The sequence below is a fragment of the Chenopodium album genome, chromosome 26, assembly GCF_948465745.1.
Source record: "Chenopodium album chromosome 26, dcCheAlbu1.1, whole genome shotgun sequence".
NCBI lineage: Eukaryota > Viridiplantae > Streptophyta > Magnoliopsida > Caryophyllales > Amaranthaceae > Chenopodium > Chenopodium album.
This window is the reverse complement of record NC_137859.1, coordinates 4,374,190-4,398,149: the sequence shown is the minus strand read 5'-3', so window position 1 is coordinate 4,398,149 and position 23,960 is coordinate 4,374,190. Positions and strand designations below refer to the sequence as shown.

Sequence of the window (23,960 nt, the reverse complement as noted above, 5' to 3'; positions counted from 1 at the left end):
TTGTACCCATTACCATGAAATTGCATAAGTAAAGACAACATCAACCGCACTAACCCAAAATAATTAAGAATAGTTATAATTATAGGACAATAATATAGAATTATCTTGCAATTATACACTCTAGCGAGTAATCTATTGTTTCTTTGATGAAGTTGGAAATGTTCACCAACTTACTATTAAATTTGGCCAATGCATTGTTTGATTTAACAATGTGTTCTTATTAGTGGATTAAAAAAGAAAAGAAATGGAGTGGGTGATGGACGGTCTATTGTCCTTTATGTGGATTATTGGAATAGAAGGGGAGGGAAATGGAAGGATCCATTTTTCTTTTCCGATACCAAATTGTTCTGAAGTTGAGACGAATTGGAGGAAAATCATGAAACCATGTCTCCCACGGTCCTACCCCATCACTCTCTTTCTTTGATAACTAATAAGTGAATAAGAAATTCGAGTTGATCATAAAATGGCTCCGACTAGACTTTGCTTGATTAATGAGCCAAGGAATCATCTGTTGCATAACAATAAATCATTGTAGTGTTTGGTGTGGACTGTGGTATAATAAGCTCCCTCTTTTTGTGACCATGTAATATAAACGGTATCATAATTAATTATTCTACTCCTCACTACTTCAACCTCCCTAATAAAATTTACGTTTTCCCTTTATATAATTGGATTTCTGGTTTGTATATTGTATACTTGAGGTAAAACCAAGCTCCAAAACCTCCTTATTTCAGTTCTAGTTAGTGCATGAAACATCACACTTTGCATTACTAGCGAAACCAATCTCTGTAATTAAATGTTGATGGATGTTGCTTTGTAGGTGCAGAGATGAATGATGCTCAATTGATGAAAGGAGATAAGTTAGTATTAAGGGGGTTGAAGTTTCATGGTTTTCATGGGGTGAAACCTGAAGAAAAAAAACTGGGTCAAAAATTTGTGGTGGATGTAGATGCTTGGATGGATCTGCGCAAGGCTGGCATATCAGACAGTTTGTCTGACACTATCAGTTACTCAGAGATTTATCGGTGAGTATTAAGATAGTAATTTGGAAAAAGCTACATTTGAGGATGCTTTAGAATGAGATATTGGATGCAGAAGTCCAAAACGTGATGATTTTTTGCTTAATCACAACTTTTGTGCTCATATATGTGCTTACTGTTAAGAAAGTACTTTGTTCGGTCTTTCATATTACTTGAATTCTTTTCATTGTTCCAGGAACAATGATTGAAATCTGAGGTTACTTTCAAACAATACATTTCCATGTGGTTGTAGCTAAATTGTAATACATAGGTCATAAGCATTCGAGCTCCTCTCATATTCATATTTTCCCGCTTATTCAATGTATTCCATACACAAGCATGTGCACCATGAATCAACGGAATTATTGTCACAATGTGAGAAAATGTGTTAAAATTTCAGCTTTTGTCTGTGTCAACAATTAACTGATTTAGGTAACTATCCTTCTTTAAGTTTATAACCATATTAGATTCTACAGTCTGCTGGGAACTAGGGATGTCAATGGGGCGGGGCGGGGCGGATGTAAGTCTTCCCATCCCCATCCCCACCTAATATTTTCATCCCCATCCCCATCCCCGCGGCGGGTCCAATTTTCATCCCCATCCCCGCCCCATCGGGTACAACTCCAAAACCATCCCCGCCCCACCCCCCACCTTATCCCCACCAAAGACCCGCCTAATCCCCATCCAAGATCCACCTAATCTCCGTATCTCAAATAAACAATCTTACATAATTAATACGAATTATAAAATAAAACATTCTACACACATTTTTGTGTTATAATATAAGTGTCATACAAAGTATTATAATTAATATTGTATTTCACGTAATTATTTTATAAATAGTATAAAAGTATGTAATTTTGCTTTAAAAGATATATGGATGTGGGTATGAGGTGGGGGTGGCGGGTATGAAGTGGGGAGGGGCGGGGATGGGGCGGGTACAACTTAAAATCCACCCCCGCCCCATCACCCATGGCGGGTATGGTTTTTATCCCCATCCCCGCCCCACCACCAGCCAAACCGAGATCCATCCCCGCCCCACCGGGGCGGGGATGGGGCGGGTCTCCTACTTGACCCGCCCCACTGACATCCCTACTGGGAACATCAGTAGGTCTTCTTTCTGGAACTTTCTTCTGAAATTTAAAAGCTCAAATTATTTTTTTTTGCTAGGATCACTTTCTGCATTAATGTTTTTCGTTTCATTTACTCTGGTTGTCAAATTGGCATACTGTTATTACTACCACCAACATCTTTTCTTATGTATTTACAGTATAGTCAAGGAGGTGGTAGAGGGAACTTCTCGTGATCTTTTGGAGTGCGTAGCTCAACAAATCGCAACGATCACCTTTAGTAAGTTTTCTCAAATATCTGCTGTACGTGTGGAGGTTAAAAAACCTCATGTTGCAGTTCAGGGCCAGATAGACTACTTGGGAGTTGAAATTTTCCGCTCAAGACCTGCCGACACAAAATGATCTTTGACATAACCCTTAACCCCTTGCTCCTCTTTCATCTATGTTTATTTTTTCCTCCCTCCTAAAAGGGTGTGTGTAAACTTGTAATGATGCATCTTATGCAAATCCGTATTTGTTCAATTGTTTGTATTTTGGACAAACAGTTGATAATCTTTCATTCTGCATGTCTCTTATAATAAACACAACAGTCTGGTGCAAATTGTACATCACATTATTCACATATAATCCTGAGTTTGTGGTTAACTTCAGAGCTGGAAATTCGAGTACAAAGCTTGAGTTGGCATAAGATTTCATTTGTACAGATAGATAATTACTTGGGAGATCAAGTTTTCATAAAGTATTCAATTGTTCAGAGACTACGACCAGAGGATGTATACGATGTATTAAGTATAACAATTAACCATAACATAGAATTAGGGAAAAATAACTTGGTTATTCTTTCCCTAAATGATTGGAATCTGATTGAATTTCCTGTCAAAAACATATGGAATCTGATTGATGATCCAATGATAACAGAAAGGATTACAGAATAGAATCACTTTCAAAGAAGCTGGCTACGAACACAATCAAAGTAGGCGCTTGATTAGGAACTTTGTGCATTCTCCACCAAGCTGGTGTGCTCTCAGCTCTCAATGAGCTTGTGAGGAAATAGTTGATGTTCTTGCTTTGTAAGCTTCTTATAATTGCGAGTTTCACAGCTTTTGCTACTCCGAATAATCAGATTTCTTGCCTGTTCTCTTATTAGTTACCATGACATGCTGTGTCGTGCTTAATTCTCTCAAATAAAGATGACTCATGCTGTGTTGTGATGTGATGTGCCATGCTTTTTTTTACGGCCTCGAGTTCCCATCCCAACCTAATAGGCTAATACCATCTACCCTATAGTGTATGCTCCAAAACTATTCGCCCACTCTCTTTCTTAAGAGTAATCAATATAACAAAATTATACTATGAGGTTAAGGTGGTGGAGTAGTGACATTACTCTTTAACATCTATTCCCCTGTAACAAATTATACAAATGAATCACCCTCACAACAAAAATTAGTTATAGTAAACAAAATTAAGAATAATTTAAACTTAATCAATCAAAATTAAGAAGATAAAAAGTGTATTATTGAGAGGGTAAAACCGTAAAAGGTCCCAATTAAAAAAATTAAATAGGGGATGTATTTTCATATTAGAAGCGAAATTGGGCAAAAAAAAGACCGAGAGCAAAGGCCAAAACTGTGTTGAAGAGGAGAGAGAAAGAGTGGAAGATCGGTGAAGAAGAAGAAGAAGTTGGTGAATCCTTCAATGGCGGAAACTCCTAATTCCTACTTTCCTGGGTTGAAAGACTTTTTGTCCGACAGATTTTCATTTCTTGATAATTACAACAGATTTGTGAAGCGCGATAAGCCTTTACCCTCTTGGTCTGAATCCGATGTTCAGGACTTCATCGCCAGTGATCCTGTTCATGGCCCCGTTGTAATTCTTTCTCACTCTCTTTATCTTTTTAATTTCTGGGTTTTGCTGGATTTGCTGTTTCTGATTTTGGGTCAATTTTGCAATGATTTTCTACGACTTTTGTTGTTTTTTGTACGTGGGTTTGTTTTGATTTTGTGTATTATTAATTGGGTTTTTGAAACATTCAGAAATGCTTTGATTGGTTACTGAAATTGTTCAATTTGATTGTTATAATTTGGGCGTCATTTTGTTGATCAAGTGTTTGTGAATTTGCTATGTTTTGAGCTTGTTGAGTTGTTGTTTGGAGGGATTTGTAGGCTAGGTTTGAATAGCAGTATGAGTGTAGCTTCCAGTGATTGTATTTGTTTGTTGCCAATTTTATTATGTTAACAATGAACAAATTATGAAACCCTGGTTAATTTGTTGAATTGATTAACAAATTTGTAAAAAATTCTTGCCAATGAATCAATTGATATCAAACTTTAGTGTCAACATCACTGTCCCCGAGGTTTGCAGCTGATTTTTTTTAGTGTTCTTCCCATTAATATTTAGATTTTCGGTTTTTCACTTACTAGTTTGATTATGGGTTTTGGTGTAAGTCAAGATTTCTACAATTTTGTATATTATTGTTGTGTTGATGCATCTCGTTGATCTTTCCTTTTTTTTTCTTTTCCTAGCTGAAAACTGCCAGGGAAGCAGTAAACTATGGCCTTGTTGGAAGTGCTGTTGGAGCAGTCACAACTGCAGGTGTTTGCTGGAAATACTCAAAGAGTCCTCATGGTATCTTTTTACTACTTTGCGTATTTCCCATATACTTGTTGCTTATTTTTTTGTCTGATGGTTTTGATTTAGTTTGAGCTCTCATGCTTGGTGTTTTCTGTTTGGTTTACATACCTAGTAGGCTAGTATATAAGACTTCAAAGAAATTGATTTTTTTAGCTGCAATCACGCAGTTTTGCTTCTGTGTTATAGGTAACTTTGACATAATCCGGTTTATTTTCGAAAACACATTTTGAAAAATATAGTAGTTATGAGCATTAGAAATTTTGCATATACTGTTTGATGTCGGTGCTGCTGTGATTATTGTGCAATTCAATTGTGACATACTTTAAAGATAGTTCGTATTCAGTCTTTCCTCTATAGCCTCCTTGATATTGACAGTGAGTTTAATGTTTCACCGGTCAGATTAAGCTCATTATTTAGTTGAGACTTTGATTTCGGCAACTCTTTTTCTTAGGTTAGTTGCTGATGGGATGAGCTTTTAAAGAGGGCATTTTCTATCATACTGAAAGGGAGTTGGAAACTTAGAAATATTTTGTTTTGACGGTGCTATGAATATCTCACGATGAACTAGTTAAATGATGAGGTCTTAGTAAGAATTAAGATAGGGAGCTGGAAACTCAGGAATATTTTGTTCTAAAGGTGCTATGAGTATCTCTATCTCATGATGAACTATTTAAGATTTGAGCTTTAAGAAGAAACTACGTGGTTAAATGAAATGTAATTGAAGAAGATTAAAGGTATGGGCATAAAATTCTTAGTGTTTGACACTTTTGTGTAATACTTTGTTAATGTGTTAAGAGGGAGGGGAGGGGGGGATGTGTTGTGTTGAAGAGATAAGACTTATACTTGAATAGATTGAGGGAGAAAGATGGAGGTAAATCCTAGCTAAAGAGATTAACAAAGTGGTAACCTGAAGTGATTCATTTGGTGTAGTCTATGTATAAGATTGCCTCAGCTGTTTCATTTTAATACAAAAGTACAAAATTGCTTTTTTAATACAATCTTTCATACATTTAATAAATGGCCACACAAGACTTTAGACTTATTGGTAGACCTATAATGGTTCCAATCACACTATTATAGCCTCGAGAGACAAGACCCCATTTACATCCATCTCCATTTAAGGATAATTTCTCAAAAAATCCAATTGTGATTATATTGTTCTTTTTTTTTTTTAATTTTTATTTGAATAGGTGACTTCTTCGGACCTATAAAAAAATATAGGACAACGTGTATCCCATATACCTATTATATCGCTCAAAGGTTCTGGGATCTGTGTCGAAAAATGTCGATGTTGTATGGGATGCATTCGGGTGTAATATGATATTGTTTAGAATCATGTATGACCTCAAGTCGGCCATATATCATCCCGTGATGGCCTTGAGTTAATGTGAAAAAGCGTAAGTTGTAAATAACTGAATAATACACGAAATTGGGCCAATTTTAGAACTTGACAAAATGTGGCCTGTGGGGATTGTATAGGATGCATACCAGTGTTATATAATATTGTTTGGAATCATGTACAACCTCAGGTCAGCCATATATCGTCCCGTGGTGGCCTTCAGTCAATGTTAAAAAGCATAAGTTGTAAACAGCTGAATTGACAGTTTGAAGGCAAAGTGGGCAATTTCAATTACCCAAATGGCCTCTCGGGGGTGTCGTGGATTCCATGGGAAGCACCTGACCTCTTTACTTGGTTAGCCCGAAAAAGTTGAAAATTGTATAAAATTGAAGGCTATAATTCACGCTTTCGGGCTAATCACGGGAAAATTTATCAAAATTAAATTGAATGTGTAAGGTGTCCCGCGGGGTCATATAAGTTAGTTTGGAACCATTTACGTTTATTAGTCAGTCACATAATGGCCAATGGCCAGTGATGACCTTGAGTTAATGAAGGGAGGCATCTTTGTATGGAGGTAAATTAAAGAAGAAGTGGACTGTTCCAACTATTTGAATGACCTTCCAGGGTGTCTTGGTGTCTATTGAAAGCACCATATCCTCTTTTCTTTCCTTGTTTGAATAAATTTGAATTTTTTCAAAACTGAATAATGCACAAAATTGGGCCAATTTTAGCGGTTTCAGGACATGATTATATATTGAGATTGTGTGGGATGAATTGTGGTGTAATATAAATTTTTTTTGGAACCATGTATGACCTCATATCGTCCTGTGGTGGTCTTGATTTAATGTAAAGAAGCCCAAGTTGTATACAGTAGAATTGACAGTTTTAAGGCAAAATAGGCACCCAAATGGCCTCTCTGGTTTCATGGATCCCATGGGGAGCACCCCAACCTCTTTCCTTGGCAGCCCGAAAAAGTTAAAAATTGTTTTGAATTAATGGCTATAGTTCACGATTTCAAGCTAATTTCGGGAAATGTACCAAAACTAATACAAATGCTTGGAGTGTCCCCCAGGGTTATATTAGTTTATTTAGAATTTAGAACCATATATGGTTATTAGTGAGTCACATAACTGTTTTACGAAGCTAAATTGACCTTTTAATGAAAAGGTGGACAGTTCCAACCATCCAAATGGCCTTCTAGAGTGTCGTGGTGTCTTTGAAAAGCACCCTGACCTCTTTTCCTTTCCTGGTTTGATTAAATTAGAAATTTTCCAAAACTGAATAATACACGAAATTGGCCAATTTTAGAGGTTTTAAAATGTGACAAAATGTTGAGATGGTATAGGATGCATTTATGTGTAATATAATATTGTTTAGAACCATGTATGACATCTAGTCCGTCATATATCTTCTCGTGGTGGCCTAAGTCCGTGTGAAAAAGCGTAAGTTGCAAACAGCTAAATTGACAGTTTTAAGGGCAAAGTGGGCGGTTTCAACCTCCTTAGTGGCCTCTCGGGGTTTCGTGGGATCCCATGGGCAGCACCCGACCTCTTTCCTTGGCGTGCCCCAAAAAGTTGAAAATTGCTCAAAAGTTAAAGCTATAATTCACCCTTTCGGACTGATTTCGGGAAAAATTTACCATGTCCCCTTGGTTTATATATGTTAATTTGGCACCATATACTATTATTAGTCCGTCACATAATGGCTGGTGACGAACTTGAGTCAATGAAGGTAGGCAACTTTGAATGAGATTAAATTGACCATTTTATGTAAAGTCCAAGTGGCCTTCTAGGGTGTCTTGGTGTCAATAGAAAGCACCCTAATCTCAATTTTTTCCTTGTATAAATTAATTAATAATTTTTCCAAAACTGAATACTACACGTAATTGTGCTAATTTTAGAGGTTTCAGGATGTGACAAAATGTCGAGATTGTATGGGATTGTTTGGAACCATGTAAGACCTGTAGTTGGTCATATATCGTCTTTTTGTGACCTTGAGTCAATGTGCAAAAGCGTTAGTTGTTAACAGGTGAATTACTGAATTGATAGTTTGAAGGCAAAGTGGGAGGTTTCAACACTTAAATGGCCTATCGGGGTGTCATGGATTCCATGGGAAACACCTTGGTCTCTTTCCTTGGCTGGCTCAAAAAAGTTGAAAATTGTATTAAACTGAAGGCTATAATTCACGTTTTTGGGAAAATTTATTAAAATTAAAGTGAATGCGTGGGGTGTCCTCAGGGTCAAGTTAGTTAATATGGAACAATATACGGTTATTAGTAAGTCACATTATGGCTCGTGATGACCTTGAGTCAATGAAGGGAGGCAACTTTGTATGAATTTAAATTGATCCTCTAATAGAAACGTAGACAGTTCCAACCATCCAAATGGCCTTTTATGGTGCCGTGGGGTCTATGGAAAGCACTCTAACCTCTTTTCTTTCCAGGTTCGAATAAATCCAAAATTTCCAAAACTGAATTATATACAAAATTGAGCCAAATTCATATGTTCCGGAATCTATGACAAAGAAAGTTGAGATTGTATGGGTTGCCACCCGGTGTATTTTAATATTATTTGGAACCAAATATGACCTCTTGTCAGTCATATAACTTCTCGTGGTGGCCTTAAGTAAGTGTTAAAAAACGTAAGTTGTAAACGGCTGACTTGATGGTGTTAAGGAAAAGTGAACGGTTTCAACCAAGTAAATGGCCTCTCGGGGTGTCGTAGATTCCATTGGGAGCACCCCAACCTCTTTCCTTGGTGGGCCTGGAAAATTTGAAAATTGTCTCAAACTGTAGGCTTTTTTTTAGGCAAAACTGTAGGCTATAATGTGTGCGTTTGTGAGTGTGTGGGTTGGGAGGGTTGAAAACTTTTGCTTGCAAATTCTTCCCATAATATCTAGCTGTGCCGAAGTGAAGTGTTAAGCTTGAAACCAGGCTGGTCTATTAAGATTTTTTGTCAAGTTGAAGGATAGTGATGCATCTGCTGAAGTGCTGTGCCACAATTCCTGATGAGTTTTTTTTTGTTTTTTTGTTTGTTTGTTTTTGTTCTTTTTTTTTGAGACTTTGGCTGTTGCTGAGTGCAACATAAGCTCTCTTGAAATGGTGGTGGTTAAAGGTGGCTGAGTATACCTGTTATCCCACTTTATTCAGTGGTGGGAGTTTGCAGTGAAGTCTAGGCATTGTTTTGCGAATAAAACAGTGGACAAAAAATGGTGGATCCAATATTTCAATGGCTTATTTTGTCATGCCCTCTTCTGTTTGTGAGGTTTTGAGGCTGGAAAATTGGGTGCAAGAGCTACATATTTGGGAGCAAATTAGTTGAATGAGCCCCTAATGTTTGTGCTAAATGTTTTGATGCATTGTAACATTTATAATTCTTAGTTAACTATTCCATTCCATAGTCAATTATGATCTATGGTTTATGGCCTTTATGCTGAATCATGTATTGTACTATGCAGGTGCTGTGCTCGCCCTTGGCGCTGGAGCTGTTTTTGGATGGACGTTCGGAGCTGAAATTGGAAACCATGCACTGCAACTTTACAGATTGGACACCCTAGCTGCGCAAACTAAGTTTATGGAATGGTGGGAAAAGAAAACCGAGGGAAGGTCTTAGAATAAGACTGTTTCCGTATGTTAGGTTATAAACCTTTTTCTGTTTTACAATAAAATGTTGTACACCAGTGAGCTGTGAAATGTAGTGCTTGGTTTTTATTTTTTTCCCCGAACTTAGATCACATTGCTTCTTGGATTTCATCCTTGTTGATTTATGACATAGCAAGTGTGAGCAATTGATTTTGTGCAACGCCTCAGGTTTTGAAGTCAATAATTATGATATGCTTGCATATGTTTTTGGTTTTCTGATAGTTATTATCATGGTGGCCTCTTTTATACTCTGTAGCTTAGATTAGATATGGCTACGAATAGTCAATAATGCACTTGTTCATGGCTAGATATGTTATGAAGCAGAGAGTATTGTTACTGTTATTGTTGTTACTAAATCCCTGGATCTTTTTTTTGTGAGAAAATCTCTAGATCTTGATTCCTCTGCATTAGGTGCTTTATGTTTTTTTTTTTTTTTTTTTACCCTCCTGTCCCCTCACTATTACTGTATGTTCGCCTCTGTGTCTCGTATTTTAGTTGTGGGTTTAGGCAGCAATCGGGATCTCATCCACAGGTTACAGAAGGAATATCATTGTGAAGAATTAGATGGGTTGCTGGAGTTGTGTTGCGTTCATGAACTACTGACAATGAACTCTATTGATCCAAACGCATTGAAGAATGCTGTTAAGTTCACTTGGTAGCCATCGAAAGGTTTGATTGTTATGGAGGTTTCGAATCTTAAATTATTACAATATTCTCTGTGTTGGTAAAGACTATAAACTGTTGGAGATCACAAGGAGTGAACAGCCACAGGACACATTTCGATATGGTTCCTTTCTTTTGGATGAAGGCATATAATGCTGTGTTATACAAGTGAAAGCAGAAGGCTGCTCTAAGTAGTGTGTAGAGAGCTGTCAATAATATTGATTGCCTTGTCTTTAGACCATAAACTTTATTACGTAAGTACGTCGAATGATCTTAGAAAGACAACCATTATATTGTTTTAATTCTAGCTGTTGATTCAAATTGGAATATCTTAACTGTCGATATTTTGATTGCCAATGTTCTACTATAATTATTATTGCAAAAATGAATATACTAAATACTGTTTTTTTTTTTTTTTTTTTGTTCATTTATATTGTATACAAGTTACTTTCAGCTTGAATTTCACGTATAATTGTATAGACTGTATTCTGTTTAATGTATAATAATAATATGAGTAGTAATTTATAAGAAAACACGTAACAAATACTCCGTATTCTGCAAATCTGGACTCCAGAAGTCCAGAGTCTCACGGGTTCGAAGAAAAATAATCAAATACGAAGTATCAGGATATTTTGTTTGGAGAAACTTTGAGTTGCCTGAGCAATAGATGACAATTTTCTATTTATGACAGAATGCAAACGAATAATCACAGGGTAGCTTAGATTTTTTTAATGATCATTGGCAACATCAAGTTTAAATAGAGCTGTCAAAAACTGCCAAGATGTTTACCATAATCCTTAACACCCTCCAAGAGTCCAATTGGGTCGGTGGCACAATCCAATATGCCCTTACACAGTCATTATACCCGTTCACAACTTGAAGTGATTTCGTCAACTCAAGCCTACCACGGACGTTTATGATAACATGTACTGATCATATGTGGTTTCAAACGGAATTATATGACCCCGAGATGTATCCCTTATAATCTCAAAGCTTTTCGCCACCGGATCCTTAAAACTCAAAATTCCACAAAAAGCGTGGATTATAGCCTACAATATTATAATTTTTTTTTAACTTTTTTTCGTCCGGAAATAAAAATTGCCGAGATGTTTACCATGGTCCCTAATATCCTCCAGAAGTCAAATAGGGTCGGTGGAACCATCCAATATGCCCTTAGACGGTCATTTTAATCGTTCACAACTTGTAGTGATTTCGTAAACTCAAGCCTACCACGAACGTTTATGACAACATATAATGATCTTATATGGTTTCAAATGACATTATATAGCCCTGAGATGTATCCCTAAGAGTTTCAAGGCTTTTCGCCACCGTACCCCGAAACCTTAAATTTATCTTAAAAAACATGGATTATAGCCTTCAATTTCGTAATTTTTTTGACCTTTTTCGCCCAGAAATAAAAATTGCCGAGATGTTTACCATAGTCCCTAATACCCTCCAAGAGTCCAATTGGATAGGTGGAACCATCCAATTTGCCCTTAAACCATCATTTTACCCGTTCACAACTTGAAGTGATTTCGTTAACTCAAGCCTACCACGGACGTTTATGACAACATATAATGATTTTGTATGGTTTAAAACGGCATTATATAACCCCGAGATGTATCCCTTAGGGTTTCAAGGCTTTCGCCACCGAGCCCCGAAACCTCAAAATTTCTTAAAAAGCGTGGATTATAGCCTTCAATTATGCAATTTTTTGACCTTTTTTCGCCCGAAAATAAAAATTGCTGAGATGTTTACCATGGTCACAAGTATCCACTGGGAGTAAAATTGGTCGGTAGAACTGTCCAATATGCCCTTAAACGGTCATTTTACCCGTTCACAACTTGAAGTGATTTCATAAACTAAAGCCTACCACGGTCATTTATGACAACATATGATGATAATATATGGTTTCAAACGGCATTATATGACACCGAGATATATTCCCTAGGGTCTCATTACTTTTCTCCATCGGACCCCAAACCTCAAAATTTCCTATAAAATCGTGGATTATAGTCTTCAATATTGTAATTTTTTTGACTTTTTTCGCCCGGATTTAAAAATTGCCAAGATATTTACCATGGTCCCTAATACTCTTCGGGAATACAATTGGGTCAGTGGAACCATCCAATATGCCCTTAGACGGTCATTTTACCCGTTCACAACTTGTAGTGATTTTGAAAACTCAAGCCTAAGCTACTACGAACGTTTATGACAACATATAATGATCATAAATGGTTTCAAATGGCATAATACGATCCCGATATGTATCCCTTAGCGTTTCAAGGCTTTTCGCCAGCGTACCCCGAAATCTCAAAATTTCCTAAAAAAATGTGGATTATAGCCTATCACCGTACCCCGTTCACAATTTGTAGTGATTTTGTAAACTCAAGCCTATCACGGACGTTTATGACAACATATAATGATCTTATATGGATTCAAACGGCATTATATAACCCCGAGATGTATACCTTAGTGTTTCACAGCTTTTCGCAACCGGTCCCCAAAACTTCAAAATTTCCTCAAAAGCGTGGATTATAGCCTTCAATTATGTAACTTTTTGACTTTTTTTCGCCCGAAAATAAAAATTGTCGAGATGTTTACCATGGTCCCTAATACCCTCCATGAGTCCAATTGGGTAGATGGAACCATCCAATATGCCATAAAACCGTCATTTTACCCGTTCACAACTTGAAGTGATTTCGTAAACTCAAGCCTACCATGGATGTTTATGACAACATGTAATGATAATATAAGGTTTCAAACGGAATTATATGATCCTGAGATGTATCCCTTAGGGTCTCAAGTCATTTCGCCACCGAGCCCCTAAACCTCAAAATTCCTCAAAAACCGTGGATTATAGTCTTCAATTTTGTAATTTTTTGACCTTTTTGGCCCGGAAATAAAAACTGCCGAGGAGTTTTCCATGGTCCCTAATATCCTCTGGGAGTCAAATTGGGTCGGTGGAACCATCCAATATGCCTTTAAACGGTCATTTTACCCATTCACAACTTGTAATAATTTCGTAAACTCAAGCCTACCACGGACGTTTATGACAACATATAATGATTTTGTATGGTTTCAAACGACATTATATAACCCCGAGATGTATCCCTTAGGGTTTCAAGGCTTTTCGCCACCGAGCCCCGAAACCTCAAAATTTCTTAAAAAGCGTGGATTATAGCCTTCAATTATGTAATTTTTTAACCTTTTTTCGCCCGAAAATAAAAATTGCCGAGATTTTTACCACGGTCCCTAATATTCTCCAAGTGCCCAATTGGGTAGATGGAACCATCCAATATGCCCTTAAACCGTCATTTTACCCGTTCATAACTTCAAGTGATTTTATAAACTCAAGTCTACCACGGACGTTTATGACAACATGTAATAATGATCATATGTGGTTTTAAATGGAATTATATGTGTAATACCCGAATATTTTATAGTTTTATATTATATATTTTATAAAAAAATAGTTATTTTTATTTATTATATCACTTTCCTAATCTTATATTTTTATGTTAGAGTTCGAAAAGTTTTAAAACCCTATTTTGTTTAAATAGCACTGTACAATTTAAAGCGTATATAAACTATTTTAAACCCTAAAAATATTAAAATACTTATATTATTAAAAAAAAAAAACGGGCAGCAGCCGATTTCCTTTTTGCCCATGCGTAATACATGTAAATGAAAGTGAAATTTGTTGCTTCTGGTAAGTTTTTGTTTCATACTCCAATGTCAATCATATGTCCATTAATTTAATTTATGTGATGATTATATTGTGGGTCTAATAGGAAACTAGAGCTGCACAATATATTTGCATATCGAACGCTGCAATTTACTACGTATGTAGCTCGCTTGGTTTGTTTCTTGCTTTGTGTTGAATGTCGTATTGCGATTTTAATTCATGGAAAGGTAATCACACAAACTTCATGTTTAATTATTATTTATTATATGTAATCACACTATATTTTTGAGATGTTTCTAGTTTCGTATTGTTATGTGTGATATGATTCATTATTTGTACTCTTTGTATATATGATTAATTATTATGATATTATATGATTTGATTAGATTTGAGTATCGTATTACTTTTATTGTTTATGATTGATTATTTCTAGGGTTTTAATATTGTTGCTATAGGGAGTATTGTTTTATTGAGGTTTTAGGGTTATTAATGCAGAGTATTATTTTTGGGTTGAGATTTGATTATTTTTGGATGCTAGTATTATTACCCTAAGAGTTGAGATATTTATGAATTGAATTGTCATGTAATTTGGGAACTCGTGCCATTATTGAGATACTATTTATTATCAAGTTTATGATTATTTGATCGATGTGTGAGATCAAAAGGTTGGGAATTATTATATTTTATTCTTGGTTTGAGGCTCGGCGTTATAGACCTTAGTCCTTGGCATGATGGTAAGGAGATAATGATCATGAGTTAAGAATGAGGTACAATCTTTATTATTTATTTTTCTATGGTCCCCTACAGTTGGAATTGGCCCGTATGTGGTCTGGTTTAAGGTATTTTCTAGTTATTGGGAGTATTCAAGTTTTTATACTTGTTGGTTTTATTCGAATTACCCATGTCCAAGGCTAGGTATAGAACAAAGAGCATGGCACACTTATTGGGTATGATCAGTTAATTGAGTAAAAGGGTTTGTATTATTATTCAAGGTTATTTTCAGAGTACAATGTGTTATGTAGTTTTGAACTACATTATTTAATTGAGCTAGTAATGTTAATTATTCTATTATACTCTGTATTCTGATATATGGTGATTACTCAGCTTTTTGCTGACGTGTGTGTTGTTTTGTTGTGCTACTTGTGTTTGCGGCCATGTCTTTTTCTTATGGTGGCCCTGCGACGATTTATTTTGGAATTTGTCCTTAATGGTGAGCAGACAAGACTGTTTAAACAGGTTGGTCAAGTGATCGTAGCTAAAGGAGCTCAAGTGTTTCGATTAGTGTTTTTATATCGAGCTTGTAAAGTTGTATAAATAGCTCACCTAGTTTATTGGGTTGTAATTATTGGGATTTTGTAAGCCTTAACACTTGACTAGTTGTCGAGTGTGGTGGTAATACCTCCGATTTAGGTGTATGCTTCCGTAATTTTATTTAAAGGTTGTATATTTTTCTTTTATTTATTGTTTATTATTAGCTAGTAAATCGGGGGTGTTACAATATGACCCCGAGACGTATCCATTAGGGTCTCAAGGCATTTCGCCACCGGGCTCTGAAACCTCAAAATTCCTCAAAAAGTGTGTATATAGCCTTTAATATTGTAATTTTTTTACCTTTTTTTGCCGAAAGAAAAAATTGCCGAGATGTTTACCATGGTCCTTAATATCCTCTGGTAGACAAATTTGGTCGGTGACACACATCCAATATGCCCTTAAACGGTCATTTTACCCATTCATAACTTGTAGTGATTTAGTAAACTCAAGCCTACCACGGACGTTTATAACAACATATAATGATCTTATATGGTTTCAAACGGCATTATATAAGCTTGAGATGTATCTCGTAGAGTTTTACATCTTTTCGCAATCGGTCCCTAAAACTTCAAAATTTCCTCAAAAAACGTGGATTATAGCTTTTAATTTTTTGACCTATTTTCACCCGGAAATAAAAATTGTCGAGATGTTTACCATGGTCCCTAGTACCCTCCATAAGTCCAATTGGGTAGGTGGAACCATCCAATATGCTCTTAAACCGTCATTTTACCAGTTCACAACTTGAAGTGACTTCGTAAACTCAAGCCTACCACGGACGTTTATGACAACATGTAATGATCATATGTGGTTTCATACGGAATTATATGACCCCGAGATGTATCTCTTAGAATCTCAAGGCTTTTCGTCACTGGGTCCCGAAACCTCAAAATTTCTCAAAAAGCGTGGATTATAGTCTTCAATTTTGTAATTATTTGACCTTTTTTTCGCCCGGAAATTAAAATTACCGAGATGTTGACCAAGGTCCCTAATATCTTCCGCGAGTCAAATTAGGTCGGTGGAACCATCTAATATGCCTTGAAAGGTCATTTTACCCGTTCACAACTTGTTGTGTTTTCATAAACTCAAGCATACCACGAATGTTTGTGACAACATATAATGATCTTGTATGGTTTCAAACGGCATTATATAACCCCGAGATGTATCTCTTAGGGTTTCAAGGCTTTTCGCCACCGGGCCTTGAAACGTCAAAAATTCTCAAAAAGCATGGATTATAGTCTTCAATTATGTAACTTTTTGACCTTTTTCCGCCCGGAAATAAAAATTGCCGAGATGCTTACCATGATCCCTAATACCCTCCAAGAGTCCAATTGGGTAGGTGGAACCATCCAATATGCCCTTAAACCGTCATTTTACCCGTTTACAACTTGAACTGATTTCGTAAACTCAAGCCTAACACTGACGTTTATGACAACATGTAATGATCATATGTGGTTTCAAAAGGAATTATATGACCCCGAGATGTATCCCTTAAGGTCTCAAGTAATTTTGCCACTGGGCCCCGTAACCTCAAAATTCCTTAAAAAGCGTGGTATATAGCCTTCAATTTTGTAATTTTTTGACCTTTTTTCGTCCGGAAATAAAATTTACCGAGATGTTTACCATAGTCCCTAATATCCTATGGGAGTCAAATTAGATCGGTGGAACCATCCAATATGCCCTTAAACAGTCATTTTACCTGTTCGCAACTTGTAGTGATTTCGTAAACTCAAGCCTACCACGGACGTTTATGATAACATGTACTGATCATATGTGGTTTCAAACGGAATTATATGACCCCGAGATGTATCCCTTATAATCTCAAAGCTTTTCGCCACCGGATCCTTAAAACTCAAAATTCCACAAAAAGCGTGGATTATAGCCTACAATATTATAATTTTTTTTTAACTTTTTTTCGTCCGGAAATAAAAATTGCCGAGATGTTTACCATGGTCCCTAATATCCTCCAGAAGTCAAATAGGGTCGGTGGAACCATCCAATATGCCCTTAGACGGTCATTTTAATCGTTCACAACTTGTAGTGATTTCGTAAACTCAAGCCTACCACGAACGTTTATGACAACATATAATGATCTTATATGGTTTCAAATGACATTATATAGCCCTGAGATGTATCCCTAAGAGTTTCAAGGCTTTTCGCCACCGTACCCCGAAACCTTAAATTTATCTTAAAAAACATGGATTATAGCCTTCAATTTCGTAATTTTTTTGACCTTTTTCGCCCAGAAATAAAAATTGCCGAGATGTTTACCATAGTCCCTAATACCCTCCAAGAGTCCAATTGGATAGGTGGAACCATCCAATTTGCCCTTAAACCATCATTTTACCCGTTCACAACTTGAAGTGATTTCGTTAACTCAAGCCTACCACGGACGTTTATGACAACATATAATGATTTTGTATGGTTTAAAACGGCATTATATAACCCCGAGATGTATCCCTTAGGGTTTCAAGGCTTTCGCCACCGAGCCCCGAAACCTCAAAATTTCTTAAAAAGCGTGGATTATAGCCTTCAATTATGCAATTTTTTGACCTTTTTTCGCCCGAAAATAAAAATTGCTGAGATGTTTACCATGGTCACAAGTATCCACTGGGAGTAAAATTGGTCGGTAGAACTGTCCAATATGCCCTTAAACGGTCATTTTACCCGTTCACAACTTGAAGTGATTTCATAAACTAAAGCCTACCACGGTCATTTATGACAACATATGATGATAATATATGGTTTCAAACGGCATTATATGACACCGAGATATATTCCCTAGGGTCTCATTACTTTTCTCCATCGGACCCCAAACCTCAAAATTTCCTATAAAATCGTGGATTATAGTCTTCAATATTGTAATTTTTTTGACTTTTTTCGCCCGGATTTAAAAATTGCCAAGATATTTACCATGGTCCCTAATACTCTTCGGGAATACAATTGGGTCAGTGGAACCATCCAATATGCCCTTAGACGGTCATTTTACCCGTTCACAACTTGTAGTGATTTTGAAAACTCAAGCCTAAGCTACTACGAACGTTTATGACAACATATAATGATCATAAATGGTTTCAAATGGCATAATACGATCCCGATATGTATCCCTTAGCGTTTCAAGGCTTTTCGCCAGCGTACCCCGAAATCTCAAAATTTCCTAAAAAAATGTGGATTATAGCCTATCACCGTACCCCGTTCACAATTTGTAGTGATTTTGTAAACTCAAGCCTATCACGGACGTTTATGACAACATATAATGATCTTATATGGATTCAAACGGCATTATATAACCCCGAGATGTATACCTTAGTGTTTCACAGCTTTTCGCAACCGGTCCCCAAAACTTCAAAATTTCCTCAAAAGCGTGGATTATAGCCTTCAATTATGTAACTTTTTGACTTTTTTTCGCCCGAAAATAAAAATTGTCGAGATGTTTACCATGGTCCCTAATACCCTCCATGAGTCCAATTGGGTAGATGGAACCATCCAATATGCCATAAAACCGTCATTTTACCCGTTCACAACTTGAAGTGATTTCGTAAACTCAAGCCTACCATGGATGTTTATGACAACATGTAATGATAATATAAGGTTTCAAACGGAATTATATGATCCTGAGATGTATCCCTTAGGGTCTCAAGTCATTTCGCCACCGAGCCCCTAAACCTCAAAATTCCTCAAAAACCGTGGATTATAGTCTTCAATTTTGTAATTTTTTGACCTTTTTGGCCCGGAAATAAAAACTGCCGAGGAGTTTTCCATGGTCCCTAATATCCTCTGGGAGTCAAATTGGGTCGGTGGAACCATCCAATATGCCTTTAAACGGTCATTTTACCCATTCACAACTTGTAATAATTTCGTAAACTCAAGCCTACCACGGACGTTTATGACAACATATAATGATTTTGTATGGTTTCAAACGACATTATATAACCCCGAGATGTATCCCTTAGGGTTTCAAGGCTTTTCGCCACCGAGCCCCGAAACCTCAAAATTTCTTAAAAAGCGTGGATTATAGCCTTCAATTATGTAATTTTTTAACCTTTTTTCGCCCGAAAATAAAAATTGCCGAGATTTTTACCACGGTCCCTAATATTCTCCAAGTGCCCAATTGGGTAGATGGAACCATCCAATATGCCCTTAAACCGTCATTTTACCCGTTCATAACTTCAAGTGATTTTATAAACTCAAGTCTACCACGGACGTTTATGACAACATGTAATAATGATCATATGTGGTTTTAAATGGAATTATATGTGTAATACCCGAATATTTTATAGTTTTATATTATATATTTTATAAAAAAATAGTTATTTTTATTTATTATATCACTTTCCTAATCTTATATTTTTATGTTAGAGTTCGAAAAGTTTTAAAACCCTATTTTGTTTAAATAGCACTGTACAATTTAAAGCGTATATAAACTATTTTAAACCCTAAAAATATTAAAATACTTATATTATTAAAAAAAAAAAACGGGCAGCAGCCGATTTCCTTTTTGCCCATGCGTAATACATGTAAATGAAAGTGAAATTTGTTGCTTCTGGTAAGTTTTTGTTTCATACTCCAATGTCAATCATATGTCCATTAATTTAATTTATGTGATGATTATATTGTGGGTCTAATAGGAAACTAGAGCTGCACAATATATTTGCATATCGAACGCTGCAATTTACTACGTATGTAGCTCGCTTGGTTTGTTTCTTGCTTTGTGTTGAATGTCGTATTGCGATTTTAATTCATGGAAAGGTAATCACACAAACTTCATGTTTAATTATTATTTATTATATGTAATCACACTATATTTTTGAGATGTTTCTAGTTTCGTATTGTTATGTGTGATATGATTCATTATTTGTACTCTTTGTATATATGATTAATTATTATGATATTATATGATTTGATTAGATTTGAGTATCGTATTACTTTTATTGTTTATGATTGATTATTTCTAGGGTTTTAATATTGTTGCTATAGGGAGTATTGTTTTATTGAGGTTTTAGGGTTATTAATGCAGAGTATTATTTTTGGGTTGAGATTTGATTATTTTTGGATGCTAGTATTATTACCCTAAGAGTTGAGATATTTATGAATTGAATTGTCATGTAATTTGGGAACTCGTGCCATTATTGAGATACTATTTATTATCAAGTTTATGATTATTTGATCGATGTGTGAGATCAAAAGGTTGGGAATTATTATATTTTATTCTTGGTTTGAGGCTCGGCGTTATAGACCTTAGTCCTTGGCATGATGGTAAGGAGATAATGATCATGAGTTAAGAATGAGGTACAATCTTTATTATTTATTTTTCTATGGTCCCCTACAGTTGGAATTGGCCCGTATGTGGTCTGGTTTAAGGTATTTTCTAGTTATTGGGAGTATTCAAGTTTTTATACTTGTTGGTTTTATTCGAATTACCCATGTCCAAGGCTAGGTATAGAACAAAGAGCATGGCACACTTATTGGGTATGATCAGTTAATTGAGTAAAAGGGTTTGTATTATTATTCAAGGTTATTTTCAGAGTACAATGTGTTATGTAGTTTTGAACTACATTATTTAATTGAGCTAGTAATGTTAATTATTCTATTATACTCTGTATTCTGATATATGGTGATTACTCAGCTTTTTGCTGACGTGTGTGTTGTTTTGTTGTGCTACTTGTGTTTGCGGCCATGTCTTTTTCTTATGGTGGCCCTGCGACGATTTATTTTGGAATTTGTCCTTAATGGTGAGCAGACAAGACTGTTTAAACAGGTTGGTCAAGTGATCGTAGCTAAAGGAGCTCAAGTGTTTCGATTAGTGTTTTTATATCGAGCTTGTAAAGTTGTATAAATAGCTCACCTAGTTTATTGGGTTGTAATTATTGGGATTTTGTAAGCCTTAACACTTGACTAGTTGTCGAGTGTGGTGGTAATACCTCCGATTTAGGTGTATGCTTCCGTAATTTTATTTAAAGGTTGTATATTTTTCTTTTATTTATTGTTTATTATTAGCTAGTAAATCGGGGGTGTTACAATATGACCCCGAGACGTATCCATTAGGGTCTCAAGGCATTTCGCCACCGGGCTCTGAAACCTCAAAATTCCTCAAAAAGTGTGTATATAGCCTTTAATATTGTAATTTTTTTACCTTTTTTTGCCGAAAGAAAAAATTGCCGAGATGTTTACCATGGTCCTTAATATCCTCTGGTAGACAAATTTGGTCGGTGACACACATCCAATATGCCCTTAAACGGTCATTTTACCCATTCATAACTTGTAGTGATTTAGTAAACTCAAGCCTACCACGGACGTTTATAACAACATATAATGATCTTATATGGTTTCAAACGGCATTATATAAGCTTGAGATGTATCTCGTAGAGTTTTACATCTTTTCGCAATCGGTCCCTAAAACTTCAAAATTTCCTCAAAAAACGTGGATTATAGCTTTTAATTTTTTGACCTATTTTCACCCGGAAATAAAAATTGTCGAGATGTTTACCATGGTCCCTAGTACCCTCCATGAGTCCAATTGGGTAGGTGGAACCATCCAATATGCTCTTAAACCGTCATTTTACCAGTTCACAACTTGAAGTGACTTCGTAAACTCAAGCCTACCACGGACGTTTATGACAACATGTAATGATCATATGTGGTTTCATACGGAATTATATGACCCCGAGATGTATCTCTTAGAATCTCAAGGCTTTTCGTCACTGGGTCCCGAAACCTCAAAATTTCTCAAAAAGCGTGGATTATAGTCTTCAATTTTGTAATTATTTGACCTTTTTTTCGCCCGGAAATTAAAATTACCGAGATGTTGACCAAGGTCCCTAATATCTTCCGCGAGTCAAATTAGGTCGGTGGAACCATCTAATATGCCTTGAAAGGTCATTTTACCCGTTCACAACTTGTTGTGTTTTCATAAACTCAAGCATACCACGAATGTTTGTGACAACATATAATGATCTTGTATGGTTTCAAACGGCATTATATAACCCCGAGATGTATCTCTTAGGGTTTCAAGGCTTTTCGCCACCGGGCCTTGAAACGTCAAAAATTCTCAAAAAGCATGGATTATAGTCTTCAATTATGTAACTTTTTGACCTTTTTCCGCCCGGAAATAAAAATTGCCGAGATGCTTACCATGATCCCTAATACCCTCCAAGAGTCCAATTGGGTAGGTGGAACCATCCAATATGCCCTTAAACCGTCATTTTACCCGTTTACAACTTGAACTGATTTCGTAAACTCAAGCCTAACACTGACGTTTATGACAACATGTAATGATCATATGTGGTTTCAAAAGGAATTATATGACCCCGAGATGTATCCCTTAAGGTCTCAAGTAATTTTGCCACTGGGCCCCGTAACCTCAAAATTCCTTAAAAAGCGTGGTATATAGCCTTCAATTTTGTAATTTTTTGACCTTTTTTCGTCCGGAAATAAAATTTACCGAGATGTTTACCATAGTCCCTAATATCCTATGGGAGTCAAATTAGATCGGTGGAACCATCCAATATGCCCTTAAACAGTCATTTTACCTGTTCGCAACTTGTAGTGATTTCGTAAACTCAAGCCTACCACGGACGTTTATGACAAAATATAAGGATCTAAAATGGTTTCAAACGGCATTATATAACCCTAAGATGAATCCCTTAGGGTTTCAAGGCTTTTCGACACCGTACCAGAAACCTTAAAATTTCTCAAAAAGCGTAAATTATAGCCTTCAATTATGTAATTTTTTGACCTTTTTTCACCCGAAAATAAAAATTGTCGAGATCTTTACCATGGTCCTAAATACCCATCGGGAGTCAAATTGGGACGGTGGAACCATCCATTATGCCCTTAAACGGTCATTTGACCCGTTCACAACTTGTAGTGACTTTGTAAAATCAAGCCTACTACGAACGTTTATGACAACATATAATGATCATATATGATTTCAAACGGCATTATATGATCTCGAGATGTATCCCTTAGGGTTTCAAGGCACCGTACCTCGAAACCTTAAAATTTCCTCAAAAAACGTGGATTATAGTCTTCAATTTTGTAACTTTTTTACCTTTATTCGCCGGAAATAAAAATTTCCGAGATGTTCACCATGGTCCCTAATATCCTCCACGAGTCAAATTGGGTCGGTAGAACAATCCAATATGACCTTAAATGGTCATTTTACCCGTTCACAACTTGTAGTGATTTCGTAAACTCAAGCCAACCACGGACGTTTATGACAACATATAATGATCATATATGGTTTCAAACGGCATTATATGATATCAATATGTATCCCTTAGGGTCTCAAATCATTTCGCCACCGAGCCCCTAAACCTCAAAATTTCCTAAAAAAACGTAGATTATAGCCTTCAATTTTTTTTTTTTTTTACCTTTTTCGCCCGGAAATAAAAATTGTCGAGATGTTAACCATGGTCCCTAATACCCTCAAAGAGTCCAATTGGGTCAGTGGAACCATCTAATATGCCCTTAAACGGTCATTTTACCCGTTCACAACTTGAAGTGATTTCGTAATCTCAAGCCTACCACGAACGTTTAAGACAACATGTAATGATCATATGAGGTTTCAAATGGAATTATATGACCCTGAGATGTATCCCTT

General features: G+C 36.1%; 2 protein-coding genes across 2 annotated transcripts; both read left to right on the top strand.

Moving 5' to 3' along the window:
• Positions 1-828: 828 nt before the first annotated feature.
• Positions 829-2,491, top strand: LOC145616209 (dihydroneopterin aldolase 2-like). Its single transcript, XM_081670903.1, has 2 exons — positions 829-1,025; positions 2,290-2,491. The coding sequence occupies exons 1-2, from the start codon at positions 829-831 to the stop codon at positions 2,489-2,491; spliced, it is 399 nt and encodes a 132-aa protein (XP_081527029.1).
• Positions 2,492-3,689: 1,198 nt separating this feature from the next.
• LOC145618156 (succinate dehydrogenase subunit 6, mitochondrial-like) lies at positions 3,690-9,913 on the top strand. The gene is made up of 3 exons (XM_081672947.1): positions 3,690-3,955; positions 4,612-4,714; positions 9,516-9,913. The coding sequence occupies exons 1-3, from the start codon at positions 3,785-3,787 to the stop codon at positions 9,668-9,670; spliced, it is 429 nt and encodes a 142-aa protein (XP_081529073.1). The 5' UTR covers positions 3,690-3,784; the 3' UTR covers positions 9,671-9,913.
• The last annotated feature ends 14,047 nt before the right edge of the window (positions 9,914-23,960 follow it).

What these genes read in the sequence shown, in the direction of transcription:
- LOC145618156 (XM_081672947.1), top strand. Translation starts at nt 3,785, where the DNA reads ATGGCGGAAACTCCTAATTCCTACTTTCCTGGGTTGAAAGACTTTTTG. An exon ending in ATCCTGTTCATGGCCCCGTT is followed by an intron (nt 3,956 to 4,611) that starts GTAATTCTTTCT and finishes TTCTTTTCCTAG; the next exon opens with CTGAAAACTGCCAGGGAAGC. An exon ending in ATACTCAAAGAGTCCTCATG is followed by an intron (nt 4,715 to 9,515) that starts GTATCTTTTTAC and finishes TGTACTATGCAG; the next exon opens with GTGCTGTGCTCGCCCTTGGC.
- LOC145616209 (XM_081670903.1), top strand. Translation starts at nt 829, where the DNA reads ATGAATGATGCTCAATTGATGAAAGGAGATAAGTTAGTATTAAGGGGG. An exon ending in AGTTACTCAGAGATTTATCG is followed by an intron (nt 1,026 to 2,289) that starts GTGAGTATTAAG and finishes ATGTATTTACAG; the next exon opens with TATAGTCAAGGAGGTGGTAG.